The sequence below is a fragment of the Pelobates fuscus genome, chromosome 1 (assembly GCF_036172605.1).
Source record: "Pelobates fuscus isolate aPelFus1 chromosome 1, aPelFus1.pri, whole genome shotgun sequence".
In the NCBI taxonomy this organism is placed as follows: domain Eukaryota; kingdom Metazoa; phylum Chordata; class Amphibia; order Anura; family Pelobatidae; genus Pelobates; species Pelobates fuscus.
In genome coordinates this window covers 434,643,376-434,659,560 of record NC_086317.1, presented here as the reverse complement: position 1 = coordinate 434,659,560, position 16,185 = coordinate 434,643,376, and the positions used below count along the sequence as shown (strand labels likewise).

Below are 16,185 nucleotides of genomic sequence, written 5' to 3'. Positions count from 1 at the left end.
GCACCATTTATTTCCACCATACCTGTAGGTAAGGGTATATAGATCCGTTTTTCTAATCTTCTTTTTAAAGCCTCGTCAATATCCCAAGGAAAATTGGTAGCAGCCAGGACCATAACCATTTTTGTGGGATCATCATTTTCTAATGTGCCTCCAACACCTGCGGTATTAGCAAATATATGCAACGTTAATAGAGGATAATAGAGACAGCACTTTTAACAGAGCCTTGAACATTGACCAGTATTGCATGTTTTCCACAAGATCACAAACCAAAATATATATCTTAAATGTTTTTTGGTTTTTTTTTTTGGGGGGGGGGGGGGGGGGGTTTGTTTACTATCTTCAAAACAGCGTAACTTTTGTTGAGATTGTTGACATAATTTTAGGAACAATTTATGCTGACATCACAAGGTTAAAAACCAAACATTATAAATACTTATATGCATTTATAATGTCAGAGTGTTCCTGTTGCCTTCAGATTCCTGGGCCCCCTTTACAAAGAATAAGCAAGACAATATCTATGGAGGCTCTTGCTCTATCATTCATAGACATTAAAGTCTCCTGGCAGATGTGAAGCAAAGAGCAGAAAATCAAACATAGTGGTGCCCACAGGGTACAGTATAACTCACCATTGCTGCAGCCCTGGGTCACTGCATGCCAAAAACGGTGATGTCCCCATGGGGGGGGGGGGTCTTTGCAACCCCAGAAGGTGGCAGAGTCACTTTAAGCTGTAGTAGTTTTGGTGCTTAGATTTTTCCTTTCACCACAAACAAAATGGTGATTTTGGGGGGCTTTTAGATTAAGTCACAGGTTAAAGGTTATCAAGAGCCAATCTCACAATCTGGCATCATGCCTGTGACAAACACTCCTTCCCGCATACTTTTGCCATGGACTCCTGGAGGAGTGTGGAAGCAGGCCTCCTGCCCACCAACTATGGTCCAGGTCTGGGACACCGATTGGGAGCTACCCTGCCCAACCGCCATTAGTAGCTTTCCCTGCGTGCCCCTAGTTCGACACTTTCCATTCTTGCGAATGGAACCAAAACACTAGCTCTCTGGCAGCCATTCGCATGAACCAAACCCACGAATAGTCCCAGCGGTACTTAGTCGCAACCGCTATGAAACTAATTTCGCCATGAGGACTTTGTGGGTTTCCGGTCTCCTCAGCGGGACTTAGCCACAAATGTTATGGAACGTGAGATAACCATGTGGTTCCCGGACAGCTTGGTTCGCAGTTTTTGAACCACGCCAGGAGAGCACTTTTTGGAGGAAAGGTGCCTGAGATTAAGGGAAACAAACGCTATGTAAGAGCCAGGCGGAGGAGCTCCTGAAAGTTGACCGGCAAAAGCACCAAACGCATTGGAACTATTTTGGGAATAGGACCATGTGTGCGGCCGGTCAGAACTTTAACATGGTAAAAACAAAAACATAGAATTAAATTAAAATATCCAGTTTCTTCTATAGAAGATAAAAAATGTCCCAGTAATAAGCTCCAGTCCCGATCTATATAAGATAAAGAATGTCCCAGTAATAAGCTCCAGTCCCGATCTATATAAGATAAAGAATGTCCCAGCAATAAGCTCCAGTCCCGATCTATATAAGATAAAGAATGTCCCAGCAATAAGCTCCAGTCCCGATCTATATAAGATAAAGAATGTCCCAGTAATAAGCTCCAGTCCCGATCTATATAAGATAAAGAATGTCCCAGTAATAAGCTCCAGTCCCGATCTATATAAGATAAAGAATGTCCCAGCAATAAGCTCCAGTCCCGATCTATATAAGATAAAGAATGTCCCAGTAATAAGCTCCAGTCCCGATCTATATAAGATAAAGAATGTCCCAGCAATAAGCTCCAGTCCCGATCTATATAAGATAAAGAATGTCCCAGTAATAAGCTCCAGTCCCGATCTATATAAGATAAAGAATGTCCCAGCAATAAGCTCCAGTCCCGATCTATATAAGAAAGAATGTCCCAGCAATAAGCTCCAGTCCCGATCTATATAAGATAAAGAATGTCCCAGTAATAAGCTCCAGTCCCGATCTATATAAGATAAAGAATGTCCCAGCAATAAGCTCCAGTCCCGATCTATATAAGATAAAGAATGTCCCAGTAATAAGCTCCAGTCCCGATCTATATAAGATAAAGAATGTCCCAGTAATAAGCTCCAGTCCCGATCTATATAAGATAAAGAATGTCCCAGTAATAAGCTCCAGTCCCGATCTATATAAGATAAAGAATGTCCCAGCAATAAGCTCCAGTCCCGATCTATATAAGATAAAGAATGTCCCAGTAATAAGCTCCAGTCCCGATCTATATAAGATAAAGAATGTCCCAGCAATAAGCTCCAGTCCCGATCTATATAAGAAAGAATGTCCCAGCAATAAGCTCCAGTCCCGATCTATATAAGATAAAGAATGTCCCAGTAATAAGCTCCAGTCCCGATCTATATAAGATAAAGAATGTCCCAGCAATAAGCTCCAGTCCCGATCTATATAAGATAAAGAATGTCCCAGTAATAAGCTCCAGTCCCGATCTATATAAGATAAAGAATGTCCCAGTAATAAGCTCCAGTCCCGATCTATATAAGATAAAGAATGTCCCAGTAATAAGCTCCAGTCCCGATCTATATAAGATAAAGAATGTCCCAGTAATAAGCTCCAGTCCCGATCTATATAAGATAAAGAATGTCCCAGTAATAAGCTCCAGTCCCGATCTATATAAGAAAGAATGTCCCAGCAATAAGCTCCAGTCCCGATCTATATAAGATAAAGAATGTCCCAGTAATAAGCTCCAGTCCCGATCTATATAAGATAAAGAATGTCCCAGTAATAAGCTCCAGTCCCGATTGGGACTGGAGCTTATTACTGGGACATTCTTTATCTTATATAGAAGCAACTGGATATTTTTATTTAATTCTATGTTTTTGTTTTTATATTTAAAGTTGCAATAAATGTATGTATTTTAAAGTCCCATCAGCTTCTAACTTCATCTTGCTGCTAAAGAAGGGCAGGTGCCCCCCTCTAGAGGTACCCAGGTCTATCATCAAGAGCCAGGTTTTCATTGGCTCAGGAAAAGTTGAGCACAACCATAACCACTGTGTTTTTTATTTTGGTTGAAACTTAATACACTAGGAAGTCTCCCTTTCTCTCTCCTTTGAGGAAATCCATTCCAGGCAAAAGGGTGCAGTGTCTCCATACGATACTACTGTGCAAGTGATTTGAGCCTGTCCCTTTAAGGCTCTGATCAATGTGAGTTTGACTACTTGAATTATCACCAAAATGCATTATCACCTGTGGATTTACACTATATGGTGTTTTATTTTTTGTTTCCTTTATATGTACTGATATACATCTGAGATTGAACCCTATTTTAGGGTAAGTGTATACCTTTAGCGCTCCACTCATTTGATTAGTAGAGTCTGGACGTTATATCCAGATTGTACTAAGCTCACTTTGGTTCATTACTATAATTAGTGGGGATAAGAGAGTATCCACTAGAGTGTGTATCTGCTTATTTCTAACTCAATTACATTTGTAAGCGCACTATACACAGTAATCACCAATCTGTGTGTTTTGTATTGGAAAGAAGTCTAACTCTAAATATAAATTACCATCCATCTGAACAAGCAGCTCCGATTTGACTCGCCGACTTGCCTCATGCTCATCAGATGTGCCTCTGCGACTACAGATTGAGTCAATTTCATCAATAAAAATTGTTGTAGGTGCATAAAATCTAGCCTGGGGAAAACAAATAAAAATATTGTACTACACGGGAACATGAACAACACATAGATGAAGCAATAAAAATGACATGCGACAATGGAGGAGGAGATGTAAAATATCTTATTCTATTCAAGCTACAATGTTGATGAAAGTAGCTCAATGCTATGTTTTTTTGTGAATTTATTCTATTCTACAATCCCAGGTTTTTGCGAACAAGTATTTCACAGGGGTGTAATGTTGGTTTAGAACAAATGAACAGAGAAGGAAGAAGATGGACCTCAAGAAAATATATATTATTTATAGAGTGCCCTTTCACAGTCATGCTCATCATTTATTTAAGCTGTTCCAATATAATAAGGGGAAAAACGGTTCAATACAAAAATGATAACTAGACCAAGCTTGTGCAATAGTGAACCCAATAGTGGATCACTTTCCTCACACAGCTTTTTCCTCGCACAATATAAAAACAGTTCAACATAATCAGGGTTGTTATTTCAATTTAAGAAAATGCCAGTATTAAACGTGAATTTCAAAATACGCCAAAAATGTATTCTATAAAAAAGATGGCCCACTAGAAATATTATTTCTAATTCACTTATTTTGACCTAAAATTTTAAATTCACACTGAATTCTTGACAAATTACACTTTAATGAACAACTGTGATTTTATATTGATGAAGGACACAATCAATTTAGTACAGAAATAGCATTCAGAGGTTGGAACTTGGCATTAGGACATTTAGTGATCAAGAATAAAGAATGATAATTATATAATATTTAAATAGATTTGCTTATTTTTATATCACACAAAGATGGCATTGCTGTATTTTATAGATCCCACAAATTCCTTCACACATTGTGCCAACAAATGTATAGTTTAAATAATAATTGCATTTGATAAAGAAGATTTTCCCTTGCTCTTATTAAAATAATCAAAGGAACACTATAAGGTCAGAAATACACCATTTACGTAAGAGAAGAAACTTACCTTATTCCACTCTGGAAAGTGCGGACCCTTTTCCTGCTCTGCCTCCTTGGCCGACATAAACAGAATGAAATGATTTCAGCCAATCCAATGCTTTTTACATAGGAAAAGCATTGGATTGGCTGAGATCGTCAAGGAGGCAGGGTGGGGGCGAGGCCAAATGCCAGCCTGGCCAATCTGCATCTCTTCATAGAGATGCATTGAATCAATGCATCTCTTTGGGGATAGTTCAGTGTCTCCATGCAGAGCGTGGAGACGCTGAATGTCTGTGCTGCACACTGTGCAGTACTAATTCAGAAAGCACGTCTAGTGGCTGTCTGAGGAGGGGCCACTTGAGGTGTCCCTAGGCTGTAATTTAAAAACAGTGCCTTTTCTCTAAAAAGGCAGGTTTTACTTTAAAAAGCCTTTAGGGACATGGTATAGACACCAGAACAACTACATTTAGCTGTAGATGTTCTGGTAACTATAGTGTAAAAAATAAAATAAAATAAAAAGTTCAAAAAGCATGCAGTATAACTCAGAACTACAGTGTACCCATTTTTCTTTTGATGCTAGCTTCTCTGAGAAGTTTTTTGCTACCTTGCTACCTGTGATCAGTGGTGTACATACCAGGGTCGCAGGGGTCGCAGCTGCGACCGGGCCCGGCCCACCAGGGGGCCCGGCTGCTCTGCGACCCAGTATGTACCCAGTGTGGCCAGCCTCTTCTCCTGGGGGGCCCAGGAGCTGGCCACCTCAGGGCCCCCGAGGCTGGCCCTGATGTCACCCGGCGGACGGGCTGGTGGGCGCGCGAGGGAGCACTCTTCACTCATATTCTGGCTCCGGCATCAGTATGCGGTGACCTGCCGCCCAGCAACACCACTAGACCCCAGGGAATCCCCTCAGCACTCCCAAAGGTAGGGAGGCTGGGGGATTTAAAAAAAAAAAAAGTGTGTGCGTGTGTGTTAGTGTTAGAGAGTGTGTGTGTGAGAGTGTGTGTGTGTGTGTTAGAGTGTGAGTTTGTGTGCGTCTGTTAGTGAGTCTTTTTGGTGTCTGTTAGAGAGTGTGTGTTTTGTAAGTGAGTGCGTAGGTGTGTCTGTCAGTGAGTGTGTGTCTGTCAGTAAATGTGTGTGTCTGTTATCTAGTGTGTATGCGTCTGTTCGTGAGAGTGTGTGTGTCTTCAGCACTTACCTTTCTCAAGCGCCGGACTCCCTTGGCGCTGGGGATCCCTCCACCCCGATCTGCCTCTCAGCTCAGAATGCGCATGCCTACCCCCATCAGACTCTCCCATAGTTTTTAATTGTTTAAGAAGTGCCTCAAAACATTTGTTCAGAAATGCTTATGGACTCCCAGAGTAACTTATCTATACTTATCCAAATCTGTATCTTGCTCTCCTAAAGAGCCATACTCCACTCTCTCCTTCAGCTCTGCTACTTTTCCACCTTGTTTGGTGGCTGTCACCCTTGCTGCCCTGCGTTTATTTGAATGACACCTCCTCTAGACTATAAGCTCGTTTGAGCAGGGTCCTCATCTACCTATTGTTCCAGTGTCACTGTGTAATTGTCTCATTTAGTGTATTCTCTCCCCCCCCCCCCCCGATAATACTGTAAAGCGCTGCGTAATTAGTTGCTGCTATATAAATAATAATAATAATCTGTGATATTGACTAAGAAGGGTCATTGGAACAGCATAGTGCTGGTTATATAGAAACTGTGTGTTGAGCAGTATGCAGCTACCATGAAATCTAGCACTATTGACAAACAATGGGACATTTAGGATGTGACTCCAAAAACATTTACAAAGATTGGATGCAGCTACAGAAGACACTGAATCTTTTGTACCACTTGGTATCTACATTGCAGACCTCTCTGTAACCAGTGCAACAGTGTGTGGATAGAGCACTGGACAAACCTAATCACTGACCAGTTTGTACTATGAGAAGTGAGTATATATATATATATATATATATATGTACAGCCTCTCCCAATTAAGGAAGCTGAGTTAGTCTTACATGTGTCACATCAAAATGAAAATGTGGGTTTGATGCTGGTATGCTACTTGCAAAATGGTTTACATGTTAAGAATAGAGGCTAATTCAACAATAACACTTACCATTTCAAACAATAGGCGGACAAGTTTTTCTGACTCTCCCCTGTATTTGGAGGTTAATGTTGAGGAAGACACATTGAAAAAAGTTGTGTCGCATTCAGTAGCCACAGCTTTAGCAAGCATGGTTTTACCTGTGCCAGGAGGTCCAACCATAAGTACACCCTGGAAACAAGAACATAGATCAGAATTTTACAAACCGAGCTTAATGTGTCTGATGTATAAGGAGAGCTTTTATAAATAATATGCAGGCCTTTTTCTCCTATTCTCACACATCACTGAATTACAAACTGTACACTACAATTCATTTCCAAATGAACATTTCCTGTTTAAAATAAATAAAATAACACAAATCTATAGATAATTTACACACACCAAAAGTGATAAGATAGCAGTGAGGGTAAATAATTTAATATAAAATTACCCTCTTCACTTGTTAATTGTAGATTTAAAATACTCCTCTGGATCTTAACCATAAAACCACAAACCAGTCTGCAATACTAATATCTTATATAGTGTAATACGCTCTAAACACCATAAAATAAAAAGGTGGACTATTGCACTCACAAACGCAGGTAGTTAGGCCAATCCGCTCGCGGTCCTTAAGTTCATTGCGGCTGTTCCACAATAGCGTATGGTTAATTTATTTGATTATTGATTCTGCTTGGTAACTACCTGCGTTTGTGAGTGCAATAGTCTACCTTTTTATTATATGGTGTTTAGAGCGTATTACACTGTATGTGATATTTGTATTGTAGATTTTTAAAATAAAATTAATTATGGAATTATAGAAACTTGACAATTATGGAATCTGTCAGAAATATCCTCTGCAAAAACAGACATGCATTGAAATGCAGTGCGGGGTGTAGATTACAGTTAATTACCCCTTTAACATACTTTGCAAAATGCTGTATTGGGAATTCTGTGATTGGACAGCCACAGAAAGTCTGGGTGGAGTTAAAAGGGGAGGTTTTGCAAGCAGTTTTTTTTAAAAAAATAACCTCAATGATATGCTTAATTAAACCCATGCAAGTTTTCATTTGGGGTATATTTACTAAAAAGTGATTTACATTTATTTTGAATCTAGGCAGTACATAGTGAATATACTAATGTCACTTTCTTTATCACTTTCCACTTGTACCACAAGTGTATTAACCACTTTCCAGTATTTTAGGCGCATTGAACTTCACCTGGGTGGTGAAGTATGTTACCATGGTTACTTCCAGTTTGAGTTCCAATCTTCCCTACAGCTGCACAAGGGTAAGTATAGTCTACATATTTTAATGCATTTTTGTGCATCTCACTAAAATATCCAGAAAGTACTTAAAGAACCATTATAGGCACCTAGACCACTTCAATGAAGTGGTCTGGGTGCCAGGTCCCTCTAGTTTTAAACCTGCAGCTGAAAACATAGCAGTTTCAGAGAAACTGCTATGTTTCACTGAGAGTTAATCCAGCCTCTAGTGGCTGTCTCACTGATAGACGCTAGAGGCGCTTCTGCGATTCTCACTGTGAAAAATCACAGTGAGAAGACGCTGGACGTCCATAGGAAAGCATGGAATGGAATGGGCGGTTTGAATGCGCGTGCAGCTCTTGCCGCGCATGCCCATTCGGATTTGACATCAGCAGGGGGAGGAGAGGTCACCAGCCCGGCGCTGGAAAAAGGTAAGTGGCTGTTTGGGTTTTAACCCCTTCAGCCCAGCGGGAGGGGGGCCCTGAGGGTGGGGGGGGGGGGACCTAATGACCCTATAGGGCCAGGAAAAAAGCACTATAGTGGTGCTTTAAAGTCATTAGAACCTATACGAGATTCATACCTTCCAGGGTCTTCGGATACCTTTAAAGAAGTCGGGCATCCACATAGGAAGGACAACTGCTTCTCTCAATAACCGCTTTGCTTCTTCCAAATCGGCAATATCATACCTCATTAAAGAGAAAACACAGGAGGAATTAAAATTTATTTTGGGTGTTAATGGTGGCCCTTTAGCTAAAAACAAATAAAAAGGACTTGAAAATTGTGCTAGCTCTTGTACTACAATGAGGTGTTTTAATGTCCTCTGGACCGTTCGTGGGGGGTGGGGGAAAAAATAAAACTAGAGCATAAAAAATTAAATAAAATAGCTTTTTCACTTTCCAGGAATTAGAATAACATACATGTACATATACACACAGGGAAATATAGATTACAGCATTAAAATACTGTAGTGTCACATGTGATCTAATGCTTCTTCCAATGTAAACAATCATTCCCTACTCCTTTGCTACACAAAAAGGTTATAATTCCTAATCCCCCGTCCAACTTCCGGCCAATCTTGCTACTGCCGTTTGCCTCCAAGATCCTTGAGGGAGTTGTGTATGTGAGATTGACAGACTTCCTCAAATCCAACTCTCTGCTTGACCCGCTTCAATCTGGATTCCGCGCTCGTCACTCTGATGAAACAGCTGTGACCAAAGAATCCAATGAGCTTATCACTGCAAAATCCAAATGCCACTACTCTATCCTAATTCTTCTTGACCTTTCTGTTGCTTATGACACTGTTGATCAGCAAAAGCTTCTACTCATCCTATGTAATCTCGGTCTACGAGATAGCGATCTCTCCTGGTGCTCTTCCTACCTCTCCCAGCACGCTTTCAGGGTTTCTTTCTCTGGTTCTGCCTGTTCTCCCCAATCCCTCTCTGCTGGTGTTTCCCAAGGGTCTGCCCTTGGTCCCCTACTGTTCTTGATCTATATGTCAGGATTACTGTTGATCCAGCACGCAGAAATAGTATCACACCTAGGACTAAGGATAACGTATAACCGGACCTTAGAATGGCTGGACTGAACGGAACCAAGAATAGCCAAAATACTTGCCGAGGTCAGGGATACAGAAGGAGATACAATGATGAGGGAAAGCCAGAAGTATAGGATACCAGAAATCAGGGAAGTCAAACGAAGCCAAAGTCAAATACCAGAAATACAAAGATCAAGAACAATCTCTCGGATAACCAGCTAAGGGAAACCATGACAGGGCACTGATAAAAAGGTAACTTGGGTTTAAATAACCCTCCTAGAGCTGTATTTGGCTATATATGTGACCTCTGACTCCAAAACATGCGTGCACATCACGTTGCACGCACGTAAGCGCCATATTTGATATGGGCAAAGGGTATTTCTTTATTAAAATTGGAACCACAGCGGCTGGCATCTCTGTTAACGCCACACACGCCGGGAACCCCGCGGGTAAGAAGAGTGTTTCTGTCGGCGTGACCACTGTTTTTCAGTGCGGTCATGCAGACAGAAACCTACGGCACCGTGACACTATACTGCCTCCCTTGGTAAACTCATCAGCTCCTTCAGCTTCCAATATCATTTCTATGTGGATGACACGTAAATTTTTCTCACCACCCCTCTTGACTCGCGTCTCTGACTGTCTCTCTGCTATTTCCAAGTGGATGACTGCTCATTTCCTAAAACTTAACCTGTCTCTGGCAAACACTCCTTTTCCCGTACGTTTGCCACAAGCGCCTGCCCAGATTACTGCTGTGGAACCTGGCCCTACATCCATACGACTTTTCCATCCATTATAGACCTGGTAAGCAAACTGGGAATGCTGATGGGTTATCACGACAGACAGAACTGTAAAAGTGATCTGAGAGTACTGCCCCGGATATCCCCAAGCCGATCGGTTGGGATCAGACTGTGTATGCCGGCTTGTGGTTAAGGGGGAGCAGTGTGGAAGAACTACTACTCCGCGTATGTTTTTTCCCCTTGTTCGCAAATCATGTTTGGGCTTGAGTAGAAGATTGTGCTTGTCCCATTCTGAATGCAATTGAAATGAGGTGTAGTTATTAATCTGTGGGTAAGTGTTCATTTATCTTTTGGATATGATACTGGAGCACAGGGGCTTTTCTTGAGGGCTGATGACTATTCATATCAAAGGTCATTTACTGTTCAGGATTCTGCAGTGGTAGTATCTTACCATTTTATGTGTTTGCTCTCACCTATCTACTTTATTACCATTATAACTTCTGATGATGTCAGCCAAGGAGGCAAATCAGAGGCAGAGACAGCACTGGCAGACTGGAATATAGGTAAGATTTTACTATTTAGGGTTGGGGGGAGGGGAGCTAAATGATTTTTGTGTTTCTGGCCCCATAGTGTTCCTTTAACCAAAAGAAGAAGCATCCTGTCATGTAATAAAATTACGTAGACTGCAAAGTTAGGCAAGATTACTTTTTAGTAAAAGCAATTTGTCTGCACCAGACATAGTAGATTAGGGTGAGGGAAAGCGGTCACACCTCTGGTGATGAGAGGGGGGAGAACAAAGCTCTTCCTTCCCAAAATGTCACTTTTTGCAGCGTGGCTGAGTTGGGCTGTAGCAGAGGTTCTTCAAGTTCCTTTGCCTGGTTTCATCCAGGCTCCGAGCGGCATGCAAAGAGTGTACGTCATGTCCTATCCTCTATCCACTCATCTGACATGTTTATCTACTGGGAGCCTGAAGGAGAGCAGATAGACTGAGCAGAGGAACACGAAGATCCTCTGCTATAGTCCTGAGTGACCAGCGCTGCAGACTGAGACATAAGTCTGCAGTGAAGGATACTGGATAAAGGGAAGAAACACAAAAGGGGAATTGAAATTGACACAAAAAGGGAATGAAGACCATAAACCAGACAGCATTTGGTGAGTGGATACACTTAAGGGGATAACAGAGTTAAGGAGAGACACAAAGAAGTAATGGCAAGGAGAGACGCAAGCAGATAATTGGGGTAAGGAGACACAAAAGTGGTGAGTGGGTAAAGACAGACCAACAGGAGGATATAGGGGTAAGAAGACAAAGAAGATTCAAGGGAGTGCAAAGAGATACAGAGGGAACAACATTTATTTATTTTTAAATTTGAAGATAGAGAGAGATTGCCAATAGGCAATTCATACTCAGCAAAAAAAATGGCTTCACCAGACTTGTTATTGCTATAGAAGACTCATTTTCATTACAAACTACAGTAATCCTCAAAAGCCCACAGAATGCTGAAGTTTGATTTACATCATTTTACCATTTCCCCACAGAGTAACTGACGTAAATGATTTTGTTTCCTGGCCAGTAACATTTGTGCCACCCACCACCTTACAATGGATTTGCCGCTTCACATAAACACAAGTCTGTTACATATAATTGCTTGCCACAAATAGTGAGAATTCCTGCCAGATTAATGCAAAGGGAGAGGAATTAAACTAAACTAATTAATACAATACGTTTTCTTCCTCCACATGAAAATATAGGTATAAAAGTAAAAAAATAAATAAAAAAAATAACATGAATAAATTTGTCTTTAATGAGAATTTAGTATAAAAGGGATAATTAATTAATGGTCACTTTTGACCTCATCTTTTCATCATGGTCGCTGTTCACTATGTAAACTTTATTAAGAAATCAAGGATTTAATTGAAAAAACACACAAATGTCTTCCAGGTCTGCTCTTGCCTTCTAAAACATAGATAATTTAGTGTGCACTTACTTAAGTTGTAAGTACGCATTTTTGCCAAAACCAAGATATGCAATAAAACAAATTCCAAAAATCTACCAATTACTGCATAGTGCTTTTTATTGGTGTATTACAAAGAAGTACAATATTTTGTTCCACCAGTGGTGAGGGTCTTTGTCCAGCATCTTCGAACAAGATCACTTATTGGATAAAATGTTGTCCTTTGAGTAATACATCAATCACAGCATGCTGATAAAAATGGAATAGTACTGGAACTTCTTAGTTAGAATATGGAGTATAAATAAAAAAAATAAAAATCAAGTAAGTTTAGACCTTCTTACTGCCCTGCCTGTATGTGATACACGCTGGGGTTTGTAGTAAGTGCGTGGTCAAAACTTCTAAATCCGTAAAGAAGTTCACAGTTTCTTGGTGACTACTAAAAGGATTACTCCACCAAACATGACCACTGTAGTGATGACCACCATGACCCCCTAGTTATACACCCAGCACACGGGACTTGCAGAACACAATTACCGGATTGCCTGTGTGATCTCTTCCGCCCCCTCCGTAACTTGAATAGTGTTTTTTTTTTAAATTATTAAAATTTCCCTTTCCTTCACCCTCCCCTCACCAGTTCAGATCACGCACATGCACTCTGAGACGATGAAACAGTCCAATTGCAGGTTTCCCAATGAGAAGCCTGTGAATGGACCGCGCATGGAAGACAGCGCCAGGAGCTTCATCCGGCACTAAATGTCCAGTAAGTTATAAGCTGGAGGACCTAATGGTTACACTCCATAAGGCACAAAAAAAAAAAAAAGACAAATGACACTTGGCTATTTTGGCATTACATTTGAAAATCCCCCAAAAAACGCTAAACTAAGCCTCTCAAATATTACATATACACATATATATATATATATATATATATATATATAAATAAAAATATGTACAGTACCTTGCACTCAGGCTGCCAATTATTTCCAAAAAAACGGGTGCAATACCAGGGCTGTTTATCCATAAATACAAATTGATGTTGCTTTAAAACTTAACTTTTATTCGATTCCATAAAACAGATCGACGTTTCAGTCCAACATGTGGACTTTCATCAGGATCATATGAACGTTACCAAGGTTATCACATATATATGAATGCATTAATTGTAATGAAAGTGATTAACTCACCCCAGGTGCTGTGAATGTGAAAAACCAGCGTCCTTCCCGGCGGAGTGCGCATGTGCCGCGGTATCTCCGCCCATTGGTGTGACGTAATCACGCACGTTGCCGTCGTTGCCATGGAGGCGCGGCTTCACTAAAGCGTAACCATGGCAATAATAGACGCACAACAAACACCCCGTGTGAATAAAGAAAATTAGAATAGCTGCTGCAGATTCAGTAGCTGTGGTTCCATCTTAACTAGATCGAAAGTAAAGAGATTAGTTTAGTGTGAATACAGATGATGTATACTGTCATTAAAGTGACTAGTGACATAAGTGTCTCATTATACTGTGTGGTCAATGTAGTAAGGCAACACATTAAGGTTGCTAATAAAGTGACAAGTGCATACTTAATAGAGTGTCCTATATACAAATCACAGTGTCTTAAAGTGCCATGTGGTTAAAAACAACAAAGTGCCATAAGTGCAAACATATTAACATTCTATATATGCATATTAAATACTACATATTAAAAATAAACCTAATATATTGAGGGCTGTGAGGAATCTGAAACATTCTATATATTTTTGATTGCTTAATCCAACTGCAAAGTCCAATTCTATGTCCATAGTAGTGGATACTGCTAATAGGTATGTCATACCTCAATATATCTTATTTCCACTTCATTTTGATTCATACTCTATGCTAGCCCACAACTGTATAATAATAAAATAATCTATATACATGAAATTATCATACACTATATACACACTAAAACAAATAACTATCAAGTATAATGCAAGCAGGGCCTAAAAGCTCTCAGGTTCACAAAAAATAATGCAGAGATAGTGATTCATTAAGACCTCTTGGGGGGACAGTATCTAGTTCGTATATCCAAAATGCTTCTTTATTTAAAAGCATCTTCCCCCGGTCACCTCCTCTTCTTGACAACGGGATGTGGTCAATCGCCACAAATTTTAACGTGGCCAAGGTATGTTTCAATTCTAGAAAGTGATTAGCTACTGGTTTGTCCGAATGGCCATCCCTATACGCCAACCGGATGCTGGACCGGTGTCCTCTGATGCGTTCACATATAGCGGTTTCCGTTTTCCCTATATAACAGAGACCACACGGACAACTCAATTTGTATATTGCATGTGTGGTTTTGCATGTTATAGTAAACTTGATAGGGTAAACCTTGTTGTTATGCGGATTGTTAAATGACTTCGCCGGGATCATATGGCTGCATGTGACGCATCCCAAGCATCTAACTGATCCCCTAATTTGTACTTTTGTGGTCTTCTGATAGCTGGCTATGGGGTCCGTATGGACCAAAAGGTCTTTTAAATTTGTGTTTCTTCTGTAGCAAACCAGTGGTGTTGTTTTGAATTCACTTGGGAGTGTTTCATCACTTGTTAAAATCTTCCAATTTTTCCTAACTGAAGCTGCAACTTGAGGGGATGCTGGTTGGTACAGCATAGGGAATACCAGTTTTGAGGACTGCTTCTTATCTTCGTGAGCGCGTGCACTACGTGCTTCTTGGAGCGCTTTTTCAAGGTTTCGGCTATCGTAGCCCCTTTGTAAGAATTTAATTTTCATCTCTGTAATCTGGTTTTCCATAACACATTTGTCCGAATTGTTCCTGATAACCCTCAGAAACTGCGCTTTCGGTAAGGAATCAGCTCCTTGGGGTGAAAGTGACTTGGGGTGTGCACTTTGATAATGTAGCATCGTATTTCTATCCGTCGGCTTGGTATATAGTGAATATCGGAGGCTTGTGGTACCCACTTCTATCTAAAGGTCTAAGTAGTGTACTTTGTCTGCACTTATGTCCGCCGTGAACCTAACCGGTAGTGGTAATCGGTTAAGATATTGGACCATCTCCTGTGCTTCTTCCACTGATTTTTTTCCATACGATGAACACATCATCGATGAATCTGTAGTATGCTCTAATACAGTTGTTTTATCGCTCCAGTATTTGACTTTCCTCATAAATGAACATGTACGCGTTGGCGTACATAGGCGCCATGGCAGACCCCATGGATGTACCCGCCACTTGAAGGTACCATGTGTCTTCGAATCTGAAATAGTTGTTTTGTAAAATCAAAGTGAGGAGTTCCAATATGAACTCTATAGGCGGGCCTTGGTATACCGTTGATCTTGTCAAGACTTGCCGCATGGCCTCCACACCGTCATCATGTGGGATAATTGTGTAGAGGCTCTGTACGTCCATGGTTATGAGGATGGGTTTCTGTTCTTCATATTGTATTCCTTTAATACTGGAGATAAGTGCCGCTTTATTTGATATCGGGTCAAATGTAGATTTGACCCGAAAAAGGTCCTCTTGTGTTCCCAACATTACCCACTACTACATCACGTGGGTTAGAAAAATGATCAGGAGGTCTATTTCTGCTGCACCAAGTGGCCTCTGTGACAGATTAAATATAGGGATTATCTCCTGCGTGGAGGTTTCCCCTGTGCAAATTTGTTTCCCCTTATGGCCTCTCCGTGTCCTAGTTCTGCGCCTCCTCTGTCTCGGCTCCTCGTCACTGCACCGCCTCCCGTATGGTCTAAAAAAGGTACCATATTAGCTTGGGTAGAATTGTTGATATCGGTGTCTGAGGCTGATTCGCCCGAAGTTATGTCTACCGTGGGTATTTTAGGTCGTTGGATCCTCCTGCGCAATCTCCTTGGTCTCTGTGGGTTGACTCTGCCTGTTAACCACCCGTATACCCTATGGTCAAGATAATCCTGGGCCACCTTTTCGAACTTCTGTTTTTTGAAGT

The 16,185-nt window shown here is 40.8% G+C and overlaps 1 protein-coding gene across 1 annotated transcript in view; it reads right to left on the bottom strand.

Annotated features, from left to right (window-relative positions):
- Positions 1–16,185, bottom strand: part of KATNAL1 (katanin catalytic subunit A1 like 1) — a 96,785-nt gene that overhangs the window by 28,905 nt on the left and 51,695 nt on the right. The window contains exons 6-9 of the mRNA XM_063429480.1: positions 8,601–8,706; positions 6,793–6,951; positions 3,608–3,734; positions 23–157 (exon numbers count right to left, since the gene is read on the bottom strand). Coding sequence (XP_063285550.1) covers positions 23–157; positions 3,608–3,734; positions 6,793–6,951; positions 8,601–8,706 — 527 coding nt within the window. The remainder of the gene's footprint in view (positions 1–22; positions 158–3,607; positions 3,735–6,792; positions 6,952–8,600; positions 8,707–16,185) is intronic.